Raw genomic sequence first — 19,801 nt, forward strand, 5'->3', positions numbered from 1 at the left:
GTGCACCTTTGCTCACAACCCAGAGCTTCACCTAACGCTCGAAGTGCACACAAAAGGCACGCTGGCCAGGGCAAGGCAGCCTTCCTTCCCTTCTCCAGACCAGCGAGGCCACTCCAGGAGGGTCTCAGCATCTTCCCCAGCCCCATGGCTGAGGGCTGGGCCTGCCCTCCATGCTGCCTGCAGCCCTCCCTCACACAACCCCCTGCCTCCCCACAGGCCGCCCCACAGTCGCCATCTTGAGGCTGCCTCAGCCCGTGAGGGAAAGGTGGGACAAGATGGTGACGTGAGGAAAACAGACTCCACAACCTGTAATCAGACTCCACAACCTGTACACAAACTCCATAATCTATGAACAGACCCCACAACCTGTAAAGTTGTAAAGTAGGTGTGTCTATTCAGCGCTGGGCAGCACTGGGGGTCACCCCACCACAATCATGTGCACCCACCACAGTAGTTCACCCTGTATTTATACAGAAGGGGTTACACCGGTAAGAAAACGCCTATACATATTCGTAACTTTTCCCTTAAAGGGCGGTTTTATTACAATGAGTTCCGAGAAATCGTTTCCATTGTCTCCGCCTTTAAATCCTCCCAAGTGCACACGCTCAGTGCCACCTTGTGGTCGTGGGCCGGGGTGTTCGGGATGAAGGCTGGACGTCTTCCTCGCTATGGACTTTTCACTTCAGCCCTAAAACTCGCCTAAACCCGTTCTTGCTTAACAAGGAATGTGCTATCTTCCCGTTTTGTCGCTTTTCTTTTCTTGCTAACTAGTGTTCACAATGGCCTGGGCTATAGAAATCCCTTATCTTCCAGAGCTATCCTGTCTCAGTCCTGCCCTTGTGATTAGTTTACAATATACATCTGTGTTAGCTAAAACTTGCAAAATCAGCTGGGGTGACCTCTCCAGACCTGCTATAGTTCTACAGTTAACCCTTTAGCATCTATTACTTACTCCAATCCCCCATTTTCTAAACTTTTAGTAAATTCTTTTACGTGTTTCTACAAAATACTTTCTTTTTCTAAGCACTTCCTAAAGTATTTTCCTGATTCTATCTTCTAACGAAGTTGATGCTTTTTCCAGGATTCATAGCCAGTTAGGACATTCTTACTACAAAACATAAAACACTTTAGCAATAGAATAATACAAATAATTGTTTTAGCCAGGTGACATTGGGCAACCATGAGGTTAATTTATCGCACAACTCTTGGAGTCCCTAAGTAGCTCCATCTTGAAATACTCAATGGAGAACTTTGGTATGTTCCCAAATTTTCTGAATGTTGGTCTCTATTTTCCTATATACAATGCTCTTCACAAATGAGATGTACACGTTAGCATCAAAAGTTGCATCAGACATGCTAACTAAAGCTGTAATTACAAAGCGTTGAAGTGTTGAAAAGATCTGATAAAATTACCGCAGGAACCCAAATCTCAGTCTTATTGCTTGTAACAATGCCTTGGTTCCCTCTTTAGCCTTGTTGGTTAGGAAAGGGAATTCTTCTGGCCATCCGGAAAAATTGTAGCTTTCTCTGCCACCCAAGCAGAGGTGTCACAGAGCAGCACCCGCACAAGGAGAACCCATGGTGGGAGGCCCCGTTACCTCAGTCAGTCAGGGGATTCGAATAGATGATCTTTCAAGGTCCCTCTGAATCCCTAACATTCTGTGATTCTGTCTCTAGCAGCAAATGCTGTGCCTCCACCTACAAGCAGCTGGTTTGAGAGGCAGACCGAGTTCAAAGAAATAAACAGTGTATTTTCTTCAGTACATTCTGAAGTCGTGAAGGCACAGGAAATGAGGGCAGAGCTGTCAGGATGACTTACAGCATAATGGAAGGGAGAAGATACAGGAGGAGTGGAGGGTAACAGTGGGAGGATTTGGAGGTCTGCGGGAAGACTGTGGCCCTGGGCCATTTTCTTCCTCTTTCATATAAACACAGAATCATCAAGGTTGGAAAAGCCCTCCAGGATCATCCGGTCCAACCATTCCCCTACCACCAATGTCACCCACTAAACCATGTCCCCAAGCACCACGTCCAACCTTTCCTTGAACACCCCCAGGGACGGTGACTCCACCACCGCCCTGGGCAACCCCTCCCAATGTCTGACTGCTCTTTCTGTGAAGAAATGTCTCCTCATTTCCCACCTGAACTTCCCCTGTTGCAACTTGAGGCCATTTCCTCTGGTCCTATCACTGGTTATCTGTGAGAAGAGGCTGACCTCCAGCTCCCCGCATCTTCCTTTCAGGTACTTGTAGAGGGCAATGAGCTCTGCCCTGAGCCTCCTCCAGATTAAACAACCCCAGCTCCCTCAAATGTCAGTTTTTAACCTTTCCTGGCACCGAGGTCAGGCTGACAAGCCTGTAATTCCCCAGATCCTCCTCATGACCCTTCTTACAGATGGGTGCCACATTAGCAAGTCTCCAGTCATCCGGGACCTCTCTGGATGACCATGACCACTGATATATGATGGAGAGCAGCCCAGCAATCACATCTGCCAGCTCCCTCAGCACCCTCAGGTGGATCCCATCCAGCCCCATGGACTTTTGACAGCCCAGGTGGAGCAGCAGGTCTTAACTGCTTCCACCTGAACTGCAGGGGGCTTCTTCTGCTCCCCGTCCCAGACTCCCAGGTCAGGAGGCTGAGTACCCCTAGGATAACTGGTCTGGCTATCAAAGACAGATATAAAGAAGGCATTAAGAGCCTCAGCCTTTTCCCTGTCCTCAGTAGTCATGTTCACCACCACATCCAGTAAAGGATGGAGATTTTCCTTGCCCCTCCTCTTACTGTTAATAGATTTATAAAAACATTTTTTTGTTTTCTTTTACCATAGTGGACGGGCTGAGCTCATCCTGGGCTTCAGCCTTTCTGTTTTTTTTTCTCTGCATATACTGGCAATTTCCTTGTTCTCTCCCGAACTTGCCTGTCTCTTCTACCATTGGACATAAACTTTCTTTTTCTCCTGGGGACTCAGCAAAAGTTCCCTGTTCAGCCACGCCAGTCTTCTTCCCCGACAGCTCGTCTTACAGCACATGGGGACTGCCTCTTCCAGCAGGCTGGAGCCTGCTCCAGCATCCTCAGCTGCTTGTAGCTCTGGAGCTGCTGCTGGACGGTGGGCGGAGGGGTTAGTGCCAGGAAGCTGCCCGGTTCCTCTGTACCCATCCCTGTTCTCCCCTTTTGTCTTCCCTGTAGCCAAGTGAGAGGCTGAGCTAAGGACTTGGATGCTTCCCAAACAATGCTTTCCTGAGCTGGTCACTGGAAATGGATCTAAGTCCCTTACTCCATGACAAAATCGAAAGGAAAAGTGCTTTAAGTAGCTTAAGGCTGTATTTCAAGCACGCAGGAGAGCGTGAACCCTTCTAACCCGCTGTAGTTAACCCATGCTCATGTCTGTAGCACTGGCTGCCTTTGGATGACATCTTTTTTAAGTTAGGGAGCAGGTTCTTATCTCCATTTTCTTTTCAGCACCTAAGGAAGCACCTTCTATGACATTTTTCTGAGGCGGAAGCAAGTCTTCCAGTCCCTTGTGTGACTTCTGACTCTTTCGAAGACCCATTGCCAAAGCAAGGACCACTTCCCATTTTTCTCAGTGAGATGTTGTGTTACACCTCACAACCAAAAGAGGTCAGCATCTTCTCAAAGTGACGGTGAGCAAGAAGGAAAAGAGGGAGGCGAGTGGTCTTTACCAAAGGGACAATTCTTGATCAGTGCCTTTAATTTCCCCACCCGTTTCCCTTTTCTGCTGGCAGATTCAATTGAAAAGAGCACAGAGAAAGATCGCTAACCTTTAACTTCCTGTTGACTGCTTGTAACCTTCTCTCTACCCATGAGAGCGAACTTGTGGAGTCAAAGAAGGTACTTACAGTGCCAAAACCACTTGTTTTTTTCTTTTCTTTTTCTTCTTTTTTTTTTTTTTTTTTTTTTTTTCTGACAAATTGTGCTTGGTTCTCTCCCTCAAACACACATGGGAGTTGATCAAAACATCACTGATTTTCTTTCAGCGTGGATGGAGTGTTTCGTTGCTGTTCATTTTTTATCCTCTGTCCAAGCGTTCTTCTGTTGCTTGTATTTGTGCATGACTACACAAATAGTTCTAAAATAATTGCCCTTTGCGTCTCTTGTTTTTGTTAGTTCAACGGCTCCGAAAGTGAAAGCTGTCTGGCAGACAGCCTGCTTATTTTGTCACGTTTATATAAAATCTCTCACTGTGGCATTCAGTGGCAACTCAATGCCACTGCAAAAGCTGTATTAAAAGATAGTTTTGATAACCATCTCTGTGTGGTACATATGACCAGCAGCTCCTGAGCGATACGGCAGCTTGGCTCTGCAGTCCCACAGAGGAGGATGAAGCTCTGCTTTTTACCACAGCTCTTGCTGGGGAGAAGCAAGTTTCCTTCCCTGTTCATCCACTTCTCCCCCAAGGGAAGGAACTGGGAAGGAACCAGGTGCATCTGCAGCCAGCCCCTGCTGTCTGTGCTGCAGTGCTTGTTCCCTGGGCGAATGTGTTAGAAAAGGAGGGAGGGAGCACTGCAATTTAGCTTTATCTGCTACAGGCATCACATTTCAGAAACAGCACTGAAAAAAACACAACAGTGAGGTTTTAAAAAAAAGTTGGCATCAAAACCAGGAACAAGTAGAATGTTGATGTTTTACTACTTGATTTAACTATTATTTCCTCCCTGCCCGAAGCTGTTGATCTGCTGTTTCCCTCCACGACAAAACATAGCCCGGTGGCCTTCACAGTTTGCTTACAGTGCGAATAAATAACCTGTTGGGAAAAAGTATTTTCGTTTCTTCAAAGAGCTAAACTCGGACTGTTGCTCCAAGTAGTACCAACAAAGAAGAGAGCTACTACAGAGGAAACTGCTAAGACCCACTGAGACTGCTCCTGCTGGCATTGAACAATGAGCATATCTCGACAGAAAACAAAGTGAAACAACCGCTAATACCAGAATCCTCGGAAACACATTTCATAGGATGTTGCTTATTTGCAAAACCTAGGTTTGTTTTAATTAGAAATAACAGCATTTCCTTCTCATCCTTTTTTTTTCTTTTTTCTTTAACAATTACTCTACAGCCCTTGTTGTCCTGCAGCCAGCAGGCACCTGCTCCCTGACTTCCCTCCATCTCCACGTGAGGTCCTGGTGCGGCCAAAGGCTCGGTGCAGAGCTGGGCACTGAGGTGTGGTTTGTCCCTGTCGCTAGCAAGGCTGGAAAAGAAACCACAGCCCGCGTGCTAGCTCTGTGCAAAAGTCTGCCAGTGCAATGGTGCCCTGAGGGAGAAAGGAAAGGGTTGAAACTGGTGTTTGGTGCTTCTCATGAGTCACAGGCAGGAACGGGTGGGCAGATCCAGCAGAGTCCAGCGTGCTCTGCCCTTGGACGGGGCACGGCTCAAGCCAGCACAGCGCTGCTGGCAGAGACCTGCTCAGTTCCAGCTCCGGTGCTCCTGGCTACCCTTCAGGAGTCCCTCCGGTGCTTCTTCTGTTCGTGGTATTCTGTTATCTTCTGCTGGAAATACACTGTGGACAAGAAAAAGTTGTGTGCCGTCACCAAACACCGCAAGTGCCAGAGCTGTCGCATCCACGCTCCGTTGCTCGTGCACGGAGCTGAGCAGCAGGGTGCGGGGAGGGCCCGGCTGCGTGGCTGCCACCCAGGTGACGGTGGCATCGAGGCTGTGGCAATTCCACCCAGCGCTCTCCACCCACCCCAAATGAGCTTTGTCACGCTTGGGTTAGTGTAAGGCTTTAACCCATGCCGTCACTCTGGCTCAATTTCTGTGTTTCCTATGCAGCCAGCGAGGAGGAAACAAAGTGGGAGGCCCTGAGATTGTGACCAGCCACAACGGTGACATGGGCTGGGAAGATGATGGGAAAGCTGGGATTGTGCCATGCCTCTGCCCCACTGGGCAGGTTGCAGGTGGGTTGTAAGGGACCCACCACGGGCTCCAGGTGCTGCCTGTGGCACTGCCCCACATGCCCTCTGCTGTGCTACACCCCAGGCCACGACATCTTTGGCCACCAACAGATGTTTTTGGTGACGTCCTCAACCTCTCTCGCCTCTGTTTGCTCTCATCATGAGCTGGGAGGAGGCTCGGCTCGGGCTGGTGCCCTCCTGGGCACGAGGAAGCACCAACCCAGCCACCACGGATCCGCGCTGGAGCCGGCGGCAGAGATGAGTCAGGACCTGCTGGCAGCACAGCTAGGAGCCAGCTCCCAGCTGCTGCCTGAGTGCAAGCCAAATATTTGTGCTGCTACTGGCATGTTTGCCTGAACATTGAGCCCTTGGTAAGCCTGCCTCAGCCCCAGACAAGATCTAAAATGAGCCTGGGGATGGCTTTTTAATTGCTTGACAGGGCTGGAGAAATGTAAGTATGGAAGGCAAATGGGTTCCTGGGTGCCTCTCGCTGTCCTGAGCATCCCCACCCCGGTGCTGCAGCCTGCCCTGGGCACGGGGCATCTTTTTCCCTTAACCAAATGCCCCAGGACTTTGCAGAGCTCACCCGACCAGTGAAGAAAGGAGAGATGAGGCCGTTTACCTTCCTGCGGGATCCTGCTCTTCTCTGCATCCTCAATAAATAGGGAGAACATGTTGGTCTTCACAAACTTCTTCACAAACTTGCGGTTGGTCTTGGAGGCGATGGCTTTGCAGAAGGCTCGCTCCTGGAAGGTCCCCGGGCCGTTTTTACTCCACTTGATGTGCGAGGCGTAGTGTCCAACGATTCGGACGAAGAACTGCACAAAGGCCTCGGAGACGAGCGTGTTCACCTGCTCGGATGCTGGAAGAGGACACAGAGCATGAGGGGTGGGGATGGCACTTGTGGACATATGACAGATGGTCCTATTTTAACCTGGCCAGCTCACAGACTGTGCTTCCATCCCAACAAACTGTTATTTGCTTAAAACCTCCCTCTGCCTGTAAGCTAATTTTGATAAAGGAGCACTGGCTGCATTTGCTTTCTGGGGCAGCAGCATCTTTGCAGGCTAAATATTGACAAAACCTGATTTTTGCAGCAGAATCACTTGCTCCTGCTCTCACGTTTTGCAGGGCAGGAGAAGGGCCGAGGCATTTCTCTCCCGGGGCTGCATTTTGCCCCAGTTTGGGGCAGGAACACCTCAGGCCAGCTGCCATTAGAAAAGCCATTTCGCTGGGGACCGTGGCCACCCGCAGAGGGCAGCTGCACGTATTTTACCACCTGTAACGAGGAGCCCTTACTGTGCACGTTGTTGTTGTTGTTGTGCCTGTTCAGAGACGTCAGCATCTCGTTCTGCAGCTTGATGGGCAAGATCTCCTCCTCATCCCCGACCTGGAAAGCAACGGGGCTTTCTGTAGGGCTCATTAATTAATTAGCGCGCGGTGATGCTGGGCATGGCATGCCCACAGACCCAGGTGCTCTGGCTCATGGGACAGCTGCAGCGGGTGGAGGAACCCATTTGTGGGTGTCCTGGTTTCAGCTAGGACAGAGTTAATTTTCCTCCTAGGAGCTGGTAGGGTGCTGTGTTTGGGATTTAGAATGAGAAGAATGTTGATAACACGCTGCTGTTTTAATTGTTGCAGAGCAGTGCTTACACTAAGCCAAGGACTTTGCAGCTTCTTGCTCTGTCCTGCCAGCGGGCAGGCTGGGGGTGCAGACCCAGGAGAGCTGACCCAAACTGCCCAAAGGGGTATTCCATAGCCTATGGGGTCATGCTGAACAGTATATAGAGGTGGCTGTACTTGGGGATAGGCTGGGCATCGGTCAGCGGGTGGTGAGCAATTGTGCACCACTTGTTTTGCACACATTTTTATTAGTACTACTATTATCGTTACTATTGTTCTTTTATTTTCTTTTCTGCCCTAATAAACCGTCTCTATCTCAACCCACAGGCTTCATTTTCCTGTTTCTCTTCCCCATCCCAGAGGGGGAAGGGGGAGGGTGAGCGAACAGCTGCGTGGTGCTGAGCTGCCGGCCGGGTTAAACCGCAGCAGGGGGACACCCTGCCGTTCTGACACCCAAACGGGAGAGCTGCCAGGCAGCTGGGACCGAGGGGGGACAGGGGGCCCAGCCCAGCCCCAGACCCCATGCAGGGGCACCTACCGCCCGGATGATCTTCCCTTTGCACAGGTCAACTATCAGAGCCTGAAAGAGAGCAGAGAGAGCGACCAGGTTGAGCAAGCAGACTCACCAAGACATCCCCTGGCACCGTGGCCTCCTCCCACCCATTTTGGGATCAGACCACTGTGTCTGCAGCCCACGAGGGTGGCAGGAGAGGGCTCGGTCCCTCTGTGCTGCAGGCATCTCCCCAGGGGCTGTGTTTGCCCCAGGCTTGGTGGCTGTCCCCAGCCTCTGCTTCTGCAGGGCTGGGACGATGCCGGCAGCCAGCAGCTGATGTCAGCTCCCTGATCCCTTAGGGTCAGGGCTGTGGGTCCTGGGGCAGCACCCTGGGGACGTGGAGGTGTTGCCCCAGGTGCCAGAAGAAAGAGGGACACAAAACTCCGATCCGGAGAATATCCCTCCAGAAGAGAAAAGGGCACAACCTGAGCCTTCAGCCCCGGCGCCAGCACAACCGCAGGGCCATGGACAAATCCACGTCTCCATCCAGCCACCTTCACCCTCCCTGGCTCAAATACCTCCTCCATCGGCTGGTCCAGGACCCGCTCCAGGTGCCGCATCTGGATGCCCACCATGAAGGGCGTGGGGCAGCAGACGGTGTCGAGCAGGCACTCGGGGACCACGGGGATGTAGGTGTGAGCCCACGTGAAGGGGTAGAGGAGAGCGGCCACCGCGTGGATGCACTGCGAGAGGACGCTGCGAGAGGACAAGGAGCACCCTGAGCTCAGCTGCGTCCTGCAAGGTTTTGGTGGTGTTTGTGGTTTTTGGTTTTTTTTTAGAAAATAAAGAGCTCAGGACTCACCTCAGCTCCTCGGCCAGGAAGATGAGCCGGCGCTCCAACACGGCGGAGGCGAAGATGTGCAGGATGAGGTCGGGGCTGAGCCGCTGGAGCAACGCCTGGAACTCCACGTGCTCCAGGTGGGCGTCCAGGGGCCGCGTGAGCTCGATGAGCTGCGGAGGGAGAGCCACCAAACCGCCTTAGGAGGTGAAACATCTCCCCAGCACCGACCTGGCTCCCCAGGAAGGCAGTTTGGGAGCAATTAATGACCACAGCGCTGCCCAAACACCCTTCCTGGAGTTTGCAGCACCTCCATCAAGACCCTCTGCAAAGCACAGACTTCACCTTGTCCTGCGTGGTGATTTGGGACACACAGCAATGAAGGTGCAGTGGTGCTGCGTACTGTGGCTTTTATTAATTGGGGTAATGGAATTTTAACCAAAATGCCTCTTTTCTCCAGTGCTCGTGAGTCTCTGGCAGGAGCCCAGCAGGGAAGTGCCCTGATCTCAGCAGCTGACAGCTCGCCTGTGAGCAACAGTGGAGAAAGTTGCCCGGGAAAAGGAGGAAGGATTAGGACATGACTTTTCTGCTATAAAAACCGCACAAGCTTCCTCAAAAGACTCCCTCAGTGGGCTGGCTCGCCTCGTGACAGCTAGGATGGCCCAAAGGTGAAACATCGAGCAGATATTTGCGGGTGGTCTGTCCGTCCTGCTGGCTCTGCCCTGGAGAGGAGCCTCCTAAACCTGCTGGGTGCCTGTTCCCCGCTTTGGGCAGCCCCAGACAGCGACCAGCCAGGGACAGGCAGGACTGTGTTGCCCATCACAGCCCTGGCCCCCGTTTTTCCTGGGTTTGGGGTTGTCCCTCTCCTCCCTGTGCTGTGACACCCTTCCAGCTGTGTTCCCAGCCAGCGGCTCAGGGCTTGGCTGTGCTCCGCAGCCCCTTTCCAGCACAAATCCTGCGTGGTCCCCAGCTCCCAGCCCGTGCAGCTCCCAGGATTTATTTTCACCCCCTTCCTGTTTTCTCATGGATCTCCCCGACTTGCTCCAGCCCCTGCCTGGAGCCCCAAAGCCCATCTCTTTCGAAGAACGTCCCCATGTGTCCTCCCTCTCCGTCACCCCCAGCCACGCACCCTGCAGCCTGGCCCTCAGCCAGAGCATTGAGCAATGTGCAAAGCCCTTGCGCAAGCTTTCCTGGATGAAGAAATCTCTTGCAATTTGATAGCCAGCTGCCAAATTGCACTAGAGAGAAGGGATCCTGCTCCCAGACCCACCCTGGCAGGACACATCCCTGGCGATGCTCAGCACTGACATTATCCTGTGGGGTGCCAGGACAGATCCAACCCATTTTTTTCACTGAAGCTTCACCGGAGGAGAAAGGAAAAGCAAAAAAGCAAAGGCTCTGCCTGTCCTAGCGTGGCCCTGTGCTGTGCGTGGGTGAGATGAGCCCCGTGGGCACTGTGCCACCAGGCCACTCGTGCAGGCAGCAGTGAGCTAAGGAACGGTGCTGAGCAAGGTTTTGTGCTGGTGGCTCCAGCTCCAGGCTGGCGGAGATGAAAGGTGGCATCACTGTGGATGGGATCCAGCCTCATCCTCATTCACATCCTCATCCTTCTCCTCCTCCTCCTCCTCCTCCTCCTCCTCCTCCTCCTCCTCCTCCTTCTCCTTCTCTCTCCTCCTCTTTCTACTCCTCCTCCTCCTCCTCATCCTCACCACTGGCTGCTCTCCTCCTTGGTGAGGAGGGAGGGGGCACCCACATCTCCCAGGGCATGAAGCCCCCCCAGCCTGACCCACTGCTCCAGGGAGCACCCATGGGTGCTGCAGATATGGAGGATGCTCCAGCAGACAGTTGGAGCAGACCAGAAGGTGCTGAGCCCCCAGAACCCCACCAACCTCTGTGCCCGACTCGGGGATGAAGCTTTTGATGGTGACCGTCTTCCCTGGTGCCGGGAAGGGCGATTCCCGGAGGCCCTGCATGAAGGGGTAAATCACCGCCATGGAGATCTGGCGCCTCTTCTCCACCTCGTCCAGTATCTGGGGGAGGCAGAAAGGAGCTGTCAAACCCCGGTGGGTGGCTTGGTGTCTGCCAGGGCCACCACGGTGCTGGATGGAGCCACCACGTCCCTACCTTGGAGAAGAGCCCGAAGCAGCCCAGGCAGCTGATGATGCAGAAGACCTCAGGGAGGCGGACGCCACGGCCGGACGGCTGGAAGAGGATGGAAAAGGGTTGGAGCACCTCCCAGCCCCACGACACCACCTCCATGCTCTCCCCAGTGATCTCCAGCCCCATTCGCCACATGAGATGTGCTGGGAACCTGAGGAGATGCCCTTTGAGGGGCAGGAACGGCTCTGGCATTTCAAAGGAAAAGAAACAACTGCCCGCTGGAGGATTTTCAGAGCCGGTGCTCTGGCCAAGGACGCCCATGCTGCATAAGCAGATGGTGCTGAGGCCTGGAGAAGGCAGTTTGGATGCCAGAGTTGTTAATAATTTTGGTGCAAAGCCCTTTGGCATATTCCCAAAGTTTCCTCCCCTTCCTCTGAGACCTCCTACCACACTCGCCACCATCCCCTGGGGCTAATGGGGGATGCTCACCAGCAGCCGCCTGCAGTAGCCGATCTTCCTGCTGCCATCCACATTCGTCAGGACGAAGGAAAAGGTTTCACTGCAAGGAGGGACAAGGCATGGGGACGGGGCAGCTCTCCCAGCCCGCAGCCCCCATGTATGGTGGCACCGGGTGGGAAGCAGCGGCCGGGACCCCGCAGCGGTGTGGGTACCTGGTGAAGTCAGTGACGGGCGCCCAGTTGTTGCCATCGGGGAAGCAGAAGAGGGGGATGGCTTGCAGGAGGCGCTCCTCCTCCTCCTTTTGGCCCCTCAGGAGGTTCTCGCGCTGGAACAAAGTGATGCCACGAGTCAGGGCGATGCCCAAAGCCCCGGGGTGCTGCTGGGGGCAGGGGGGAACCTTTTGGCCCCAGCGTCCCTGGGTGAGACCGAAGCAGAAGGTGCCTGCACATCCCTGGGCAAGCAGCTCCCCAAAGTCCCAATTTCAGCCTGTTTTACCCCATGGATATCGGGGCACAGTGCAGGCACCTAATACTCTTCAAAGGGGGGGTCTCCATGTGCCACCTCCCTAAGAGGTGATTTTGCTGCTGGAGCTCATTTTTTTCCCCCAAAGTGGGGCTAAATACCTTTGGGAACTGGTATGTAATCTTGGGTTCGTAACGTCCATCTGAAGTCTTCTTCAGCGACACCACCACCAGGTACTCGAAGAAAAACTGTCCGGCAGAGTAGAGGACAGAGCTCCGGTCTCCTGCCTTCCCTTGCAGCGCTCGCGAGGAGTTGCTTTCTGCAGCAGGGGCCTCCTGTTTTCCTTCTGTAGCCAAAAACAAAAGCAAAACCCAAACCAAAAAAAAAAAATAAAAAGAGAAAGAGAGAGCACAGTGAAATGAAAGGCCAGGAGGTGTCCTAGTGGCAGGACAGGAGATGCAGAGCTACCCGAGATCCGACCAGAGGGGAGTGGGACACGATGCCCTGTGCACCCTGCAAGGGTGGTGGTGAACAGCCAGGGACCCATTGGCACAAGACATGAAAAGGAAAGAAAGAATTATCTTTTAGGAGACTTTCAGAGAAAATCTGAGCACTGTCAGAACCCCCAGCACTCCTTCACCCTGTGTCAGTGAGGGCAGAGGGGTACCCAGAGCAAAGCTGGCACGTGGGGTGGTGGAGAGCAGAAGGTCTCTGCAGAAATGTGTGGGAATGTTTTTGGAGCACTTAAATTTATTTTCTTAGGGGGAAAAAAAACAGCAAACAGCCTGCACAGATGCTGTTTAAGCACCTCCAAAAGCTCCAGTGCGATGAGTCCCAAAGTCTCCCTGCCAGATGCCCTCAGTCCTGGGAACTGCTGATTGCAAACGAGATACTCGAGGGTTTTCCCTAAGCTGCAGCTCCCAGCGCGAAGCAGCTCCCTGCGACTGCATCCTCATTCTTGGTGGGCGGGCTGGGGGAAACAGCTGGGGAGTGTCAGCTGTCACAGCCCCAAACCGAGAAACGAGAAGGAGAAGAGCCCGAGCTGACATCTCCGAGGGCCCTGGGGTGGGTGCCGCGGGGCAGCGCGATCGAGGGCTGGCAGTGGAGGAGCCCGGAGCTGGCAGGGAGCTGAGGCCATGCCACAGCTCTGCCCTCTCCCAGCAGCCAGCTGTGACTTTCTAAATACCCAATTCCCTGCACTGCAGCTGTCCTGGGCTTGGTCTTGCCTCTGATTACAGCATTACAGCAATGCTTGAGCTGCTTCTAGGTGTAACGGGCAGGAAAATAAACACCTGGGTGAAACAACTCCTGCAGTTTGCCCCCGGATCCTGGAGTATCCCGTGGGCTTCCTGCAGCTCAATACCCAGCTGTGGCTGGCTGCTCCCATGTCCTCCTCTGATGGCAGTTCTGGGGTAGGGCCCACCCTGCCTGTCCCCCCAGCTCTGCAGCCATCTCCTTTAGTCCTGAAGCAGGGCTCCAGCCTTCGCTCCTGGCCACTGGCAGCCGACAGGAGCACAAAGCTTGGCTGAGGAGGTGACACTCGCTGTCCCATCACAGGTGGTCCCTGCCCAGGGACCAGAATCACCTATCCCCAGGCATCTCTCATTTCTCCATCGCCTTGCCCAGGCTGTGCCATGGGGAGGGCTGCTGGTGGCTCCCGTCCTTGCTGGCTGCCAGCATTGCTTGCTTTCCCCTCGCACGTTGTAAGGTGAAAGCATGGTTAAATCCTGCCTGTCCTGTCCTGTCCCGTCCAGGCCTGTATTTCAGGGAATGCAAGATGTGCTCTCCAACAGGATCTGCATTTGCATCTTCTCAAACACTTAAGAGAAAACCTTCCATGGCGGGGCAGCTGCTGACACCGAGCTGTGGTGTCAGCACACGATCCTGCCCAGCCCAGAGAGCACTGCTGAGGGCACGGTGCCACCCACCTGGCTGGGCTCCCCTGCACCACGTTGGGCTGCAAAGCTCTCAATATCCGAGCCTAAATCCCTCCAAGACCACAGCACCTCATCCCTGAGCTGCTGGAAGATGAGCTCTGGGGATGTACGGGCCCATGCACCGCTGTGCAGCACGGGACTGGTGTAATGTGGCATCCCAGCACTCCCCCAAACCACCAGGATTAGCAGCTCCCCACGCATCCTGGGGATGCAGGCTGCTGCCACAGGACGGGATTTGCTGCTCTGCTGTCTCAGCCAACAAACAGCTCTGCTGTAGTCCGAGCTGGAAGGGACTGGGAATAGCCCAGAGCCCCCCGCTGCAAGAAGGGAATGTCCCCCCGTGGTGGGGACGCAGCTCCAAAGGGAAGCAGCTGCTGGTGCTGTGCATTCCCACCCCTCCCTCCCACGGGCACGGAGAGGGCAAAGGCTGCTGCACTGCACCCTGGCCCGCGATGAAAAGGCACCGGCATTGAAAGAAGGAGGTTTTTCTGCATGAACAGCTTCCCACGCTGTTGGGGGAGTTCCTTATCAGCCGAGGGCAGCGCTCGGGGCCGCTTCGTGATGCGGCACAACCTGTTTTGTTCTGCCCAAACAGCTCCTGGGCTGCGGCTTGGGGGAAATCTCCCGGCCCCACGCGTGTATTTGCATGGCAGTGAGCCGCTCGCACCGCGCAGCCACCCACCTGCCCCGGCGGGGAGGAAATGGCTTTTGCCTCAGTGAGCCTTTTCTGCTGAGCGTGGAAAAACAAACGAGATATCACACCGAGAGCGAGAACCAGCCTGCACACAACAGCGCTCACGGGGGGGGGGGTCACACCGAGCCCCAAAATCCCCAGCCTGGCCCCGGCTTGAGGTGGGGGCAAGCCAAAGCCCCCCATCCATCCCCTGTCTCGGCAGTGCTGGCAGATCCCAAAGGACCAAGCTCTGCGCCACCCTCCCGGGGGCCCTGCGGTGCTGCCTGCCCCGGTGGCACCGCACCCCGTAGTTGTCGGGGCTGGTGGAGCTGCTCCGGGCCAGTTCGAGGGCTCGTGTGGCCACCATGCCCGGAGCCACGATGCCAGCTCAGCGGGCAAAGGGCTGGCAAAGCCTCTGGGGACGTGGCTGGAGAGAAACCGGGGGTTGCCCCTGCTGTGGGTGCCAACCTCCAGGGCTGGCTGCCAGTGCCCGGGGGTGGGCGAATCCCCGGGGGATGGAGCGGGCTCGTTCGGGACGGGGCTGGCTCCGCGGGGACGGGGCGCAGCACAAGGGCTGAGCCCCGCAGAGGCTGCGGCGAGCCCCGGGGATGTAGAGAGGGCACCGGGGATGTGGGGAGGGCACCGGGGATGTGGGGAGGGCACAGGGCATGGCTGGGGGGACCCTACCGGGGCCGTTCCCGGTGGGGCTGAGCTGCGCTACCCGGGCAAGTCCCCGCTCCGCCGGCACCGACACCGGCACCGGTACCGGCACCGTCCCGTCCCGACGGCCCCTCCCTGCCCTCACCTTTGCGGCTCGATCGTCGCAGGCTCCGTCGGAAGAAGTTGCCGATGTTTGATGCCATGGTGGCCCCCGTGCGCCCCCGGCGCGGCACGGCTCGGCTTCCGCCCGCCGTTGCGCTTTCGCTTTCCCGGGGGAGGAGGGACGGAACGGAACGGGACGGGGCGGAGAGGAGAAGAGAGGAGAGAGGAGGAGCGGGGGGGAGCCGGACAGCACCTGGCACCGGCTGGGGTACGGGGGTGGGGACACCGGGAACGGGGAGCGACAGGGCACGGGCACCGGGAGCGGCCGGGGGAGGAAGAGCCGGGGGCAGCGGGCACCGGGAGCACCGGGCATGGGGGTCCTGGGAGGACCTGGGTGTGGGGGAGCCGGGAGCATCCCTGGGTACGAGGGGCCAGGGAGCACCGGGAACCGGGAGCACCGGGCACCGGGGACCCAGAGGGACCTGGGCATGGGGGAGTCAGGCACTGGGGAAGTGCCCCGTGGGTATCAAGGTGGGGAGCCGGCCCCAGCCCGGGTAGTGGGGAGCTGCCCAGGGGTACACCCCGAAGCCGGGGGTGAAGCTGAACAGCCCCCTTTAGGGGTCAGAGGTTTTGGGGTCCCCTCTGAGGCATGCTGGAGAGGCATGGAGATCCAGCCCTGCCGCTGCCCCGACACTTTCATCCCCATGGCTGCGAGCTTGTCTGGACTTGGGAACGCCGGCCGGGCTGTGCAGTCACCTGTGCTGGCGTTGGTCCAGTGGGCAGAGCTTTGCTGCCTTCCCCGGGTGACTCAGAGGTAGCTGGGCCAGCTCCAGGGCTGCAGAGGCCAGGGGCCAGCTCAGAAGCAGGGCTCGGTCATTCTGCTTTGCTGGGCTTTGCTCGTGGTTTCACCACTCCAGACCCATCAGTGGGAAAAGGTTCTCTAAAACCAGTGATATCTTAAAAAAAAAAAATCCCCTTTCCTCATCATTCACCTGCCCAGACCCTCAATGTTTCCTCTGCCTCTCTTAGGCAGTGCTTACACAGCAAATAAAGCACACGGAGGGGGCTTTGGGCACAGCCATGAGGATTTTAGGTGTGACGAGCTATGCACAGACCTTAGCCTTTGTGCTGGAGTGTGGCTGTTTTCAGACATAGCCCAGTTTTCCTACACCAAATCTCTTCCCTTTGTGCTCTGCAATAACTCCCGTCCCCTTTCCTTCCCTGCCGCTGCTGCCTTGCTGCGGTCCTCAGGGATTTGCTGGTCTGGGGACGGTTTCTGGCTGATCTCAAGGGGTTGGAAGAGCACTTGTGCATCTTGGAGGAGAGGGCAGCAGGCGTGTTTGTTGCTCCATGGAGAAATTTCCTGTTGGCACAGCAGGAGAATAAAAATTTAGGGGTTTTCCCTTTTAATTTCAGAGGAAAATCCCTCCTTTCCTGGAAACCGGAATGACTCTGGAAGAATGGCTGCTGCCTTCAGCCAGAAGAAATCCCCAGATTTTTATTTATTTATTTTTTCCGTATGCACAAATATTTTCTCCTTGCTCCCTTTAAGCCAAGCTTCTGACTATGATCCTGCTTCGATAACGCCTTGACTCTGCTCAGATGCCTTCTGTGCCCAGAAGAAAAGAGCCGTGTTCCCAGCCACAAACCTCCCCGCTCCCAAGCAAACACTGTCCCTTTGTGCCCCTGGCACAATCCAGCAAACCTTGCGCTGCTGAAAGAGGTTGAACTTTGAATATTCCCACTGAAAGCTCTTTGCTGCAGGAACCCAGCCACCCACCGTGACAACAAACGGGCACATTGTGGGATCCGGGGGGCTTCTGGGCACTGCGGATGCAAAGATCGCCGTTGCACTGCTCCGTTGCCGCTGCCAAAATTGTTTTGCTTCACCAAACTGAGCCCGGGGAGCTTTGTGTTTTGTTTATCCCTTGCAGCCCCAGTGCTGATGAATACACGCTGGTATTTGGTTTTCTGCTAGCGTGGTGTATTCAAGACGCAAACATCCCGCTGCAAACCCTCTCCCTGCGGAGCACTGGGCATTGTGCTGGGACCCCTTTTCCCATCCCACCAGGTGCCACATTTCGGGAGGATGTTAGGAGCTGAAGCTTCTTGGCTCAGCATCTCTGCAGCATGGGAGCACTGTTGACTTCACCCCCTAACAAAACAAGGGTTGGGTCACGGAGCTGGGGGCTCAGGTTCCTGGCAGGACCCCCCTGGGCAGCCTGGGGCTGCTGACCTGCCTTGGGGCTGGGGCCAGGACCCCCACGGCCACGTTTCCAGCTTTTTCCCACTCCAGGGCGTTTGTCCCACTGGATGGCAGCATTCGAGCAAAGAAACTTCTCTGGAGAGCTGACGGCAGAGGGAAGCTTCCTCTGGAGACTTTTCTCCCTGCTTGTCCGGCTCTCAGGAGGTTTGCTGAGGGCTGGTGGGCTCAGCTCACTTGTGTTTGCACCATTTCTACCCCAAATCGGGGTGCCATGCAACGTCCTCCACCTGCCCCTTTCCCCTGATGCTCAGGGGTGCAGGGGGCCCTGCCTGGACACAGGGGCTGAGCACCAGCTGGGATGCTCCGTCCCACAACCAGGAGTGAAGCAGTCCCAGACTGGGTGAGGAGGAGAGGTGCCAACCCCCATGGGACACCAAAAATGGGGCTTCTTAGCAAGATGCATCCCCTTTGGCCCTACACCTGCTCCCAGGGGGTGCAGAGAGCCCTATTTCAAAATTACCCCCTACACACACACCACACATTGCTGCATGAAAATGCCTCATCTTTTAGATTTAGGGACTACTTCTTGCATGGTGGTTGCAGAGGGGGGTGCAAAGCTCCCAGTGATTAAAAAGAAAACCAAATCCATCTGCTTTTCCTTGCACCAAAATGGTTTTAATCCCAAGTATTTTAATCTGCCCTTGGGATTTATTCTGCCCTGTGCATGGCAGAGGGGCTCGGATGGGAGGGCAGGATTGGTGCTGGGCTGCAGCCCCCCCCCTCCATGGAAATATAGTGCAGGGAAACCGTTCCTTTCTGGGGCTGTTTGGTGGTCAGGAGGAGCAAAGACGTCTCAGCTTACAGGCTCACGGCTGGGCTGGCATCGCTGGTTTGCAAGCGGGCATCCATAGATGGAAAGGGTCGCGCTGCGCAGCCTCGCCTCAGGTGTAGCACGAGACCTTCCTCAGCCTCCCCGTAATGAGCCAGGAACGTGTCCTGGTTTAAAATGCCAGCTCCGAGCTGCTTTGGCCTTGGCAGTGTGTTTCAGGTGTTAATCAGCTGCAGCATGCAAAGCCTGCGTCCGTCTGGGTGCACGTGGTGCTGGCTCCCAGGTGCTTGCTGCCCCTATCCTGTGTTTCTCCCTCCTCTTCGCCCCCCAAGCGGGACTCTGGTGCAGAATTAGTGCCCAGCTGAGCTCGAGACTTTGCCCCACTCTCCCCAAAGAGCAAGAAGCATTTGCAGCTCAGCGCAGTCCCGGGGGGCCGGGGTGCACTGGCACAGCAAGAGCCCCCCAGTTACACTTGACAGGGCTGCAAACCTTGACCCTGAACCAAGCGTTTACTCAAGGAGCTCTGTAAGATTTGCTAATCTCGAAATATTGTTGGCATCCGGAGCAGTGATTTACTGCGTGTTTTGCCACAGCAAGAACTTTCCGAAAGGCCATGCTAAGTTTACACCGGAGCGGCCGGGATCAGATAACCGGCTGCTGGCTGCTCCCCCCCCTCCCCGTTCCCCCCCAGTCCCCGCTGGCTGCTGTGCTGGGGTGCAAAGGACGTCAGCTTCCCCGCGCCCTGCAAGGAGGAGGTGACCCCAGTCACGAGCAGCAGCAGAAAGGGGACACCGGGGGTGTTTTTGCCCATCCAGGTGGCAGGGTGGGATGTGAGAGGGATGTGGATTTGTGCACGCCTGTGGCGCTTCAGTTTTGAAGTCAGAGTGCCAGGGATAGGGAAGAGCCAGCCCCAGCGTCCTGGCCCCGTTTCCTCCCCAAGGGCTTTGCAGGTTGTGAAATTAAATCAGCTTCTCAACATCACCGGCACTTGGGGCTGGATGTCCCCGAGCGTTCCTGCAGCATTTTGCCACCTGTGGGATCACGACGGCTTTGCGGGAGCTGGGGAGGAATGTCGTGGGATCTTGGGGTGTTCCCCACACCATCTGACCACTGTTTTTGGGGAGGTTCTCCTCCTTCCTAAGGACCACAGCCCCCCTCTGCTGTCACCAGATCCCCTGGGATCTGTGCCACCTCCTAACCCCCAGGAGATGGGAACCAGCTCCCTGCACGTGTTCATGGCAAAAGCCATCAGCAGGCTCAGCCTGGCTCTGTATCGGGAGGGTTTGGGATGGATCTAGGGTGAGGACTGCTCGATTAAATGTCCCCATGATGCTCTCTGGTGGCAGCAGTGAAGGGTGCAGCTGAACCACTGTTGGACTACCCTAAACCAGTTTGTTTTCCCAGTTACTGGGGCCTGGCACGAGTCACTGGGATCCGGGGATGCTCCGACACCTTGTAGCCCCTCTGATCCAACAAACTCTGCAGGGAGGGGGGTGCAGCAGGGAGGGTCCCA

At 55.6% G+C, this 19,801-nt stretch overlaps 1 protein-coding gene and 1 long non-coding RNA gene across 2 annotated transcripts; one reads left to right on the forward strand and one right to left on the reverse strand.

The window, feature by feature from the left end:
• Nucleotides 1-3,871: 3,871 nt before the first annotated feature.
• Nucleotides 3,872-15,455, reverse strand: DENND2D (DENN domain containing 2D). Its single transcript, XM_068659718.1, has 12 exons — nt 15,297-15,455; nt 12,043-12,227; nt 11,632-11,744; nt 11,450-11,519; nt 10,985-11,062; nt 10,750-10,890; nt 8,885-9,033; nt 8,601-8,778; nt 8,068-8,109; nt 7,206-7,296; nt 6,529-6,768; nt 3,872-5,512 (listed from the first exon to the last, which is right to left on the reverse strand). The coding sequence occupies exons 1-12, from the start codon at nt 15,352-15,354 to the stop codon at nt 5,451-5,453; spliced, it is 1,407 nt and encodes a 468-aa protein (XP_068515819.1). The 5' UTR covers nt 15,355-15,455; the 3' UTR covers nt 3,872-5,450.
• Nucleotides 15,456-15,538: 83 nt separating this feature from the next.
• Nucleotides 15,539-17,151, forward strand: LOC137843922 (uncharacterized). Its single transcript, XR_011089748.1, has 2 exons — nt 15,539-15,674; nt 16,670-17,151. It is a non-coding gene; the product is annotated as an uncharacterized lncRNA (long non-coding RNA).
• Nucleotides 17,152-19,801: the final 2,650 nt, after the last annotated feature.

Source organism: Anas acuta, chromosome 24 (assembly GCF_963932015.1).
Source record: "Anas acuta chromosome 24, bAnaAcu1.1, whole genome shotgun sequence".
Classification (NCBI taxonomy): domain Eukaryota; kingdom Metazoa; phylum Chordata; class Aves; order Anseriformes; family Anatidae; genus Anas; species Anas acuta.

What these genes read in the sequence shown, in the direction of transcription:
- DENND2D (XM_068659718.1), bottom strand. Translation starts at nt 15,354, where the DNA reads ATGGCATCAAACATCGGCAACTTCTTCCGACGGAGCCTGCGACGATCG. An exon ending in GCGACGATCGAGCCGCAAAG is followed by an intron (nt 12,228 to 15,296) that starts GTGAGGGCAGGG and finishes TTTTGGCTACAG; the next exon opens with AAGGAAAACAGGAGGCCCCT. An exon ending in CAACAACAACAACGTGCACA is followed by an intron (nt 6,769 to 7,205) that starts GTAAGGGCTCCT and finishes GTCCTCTTCCAG; the next exon opens with CATCCGAGCAGGTGAACACG.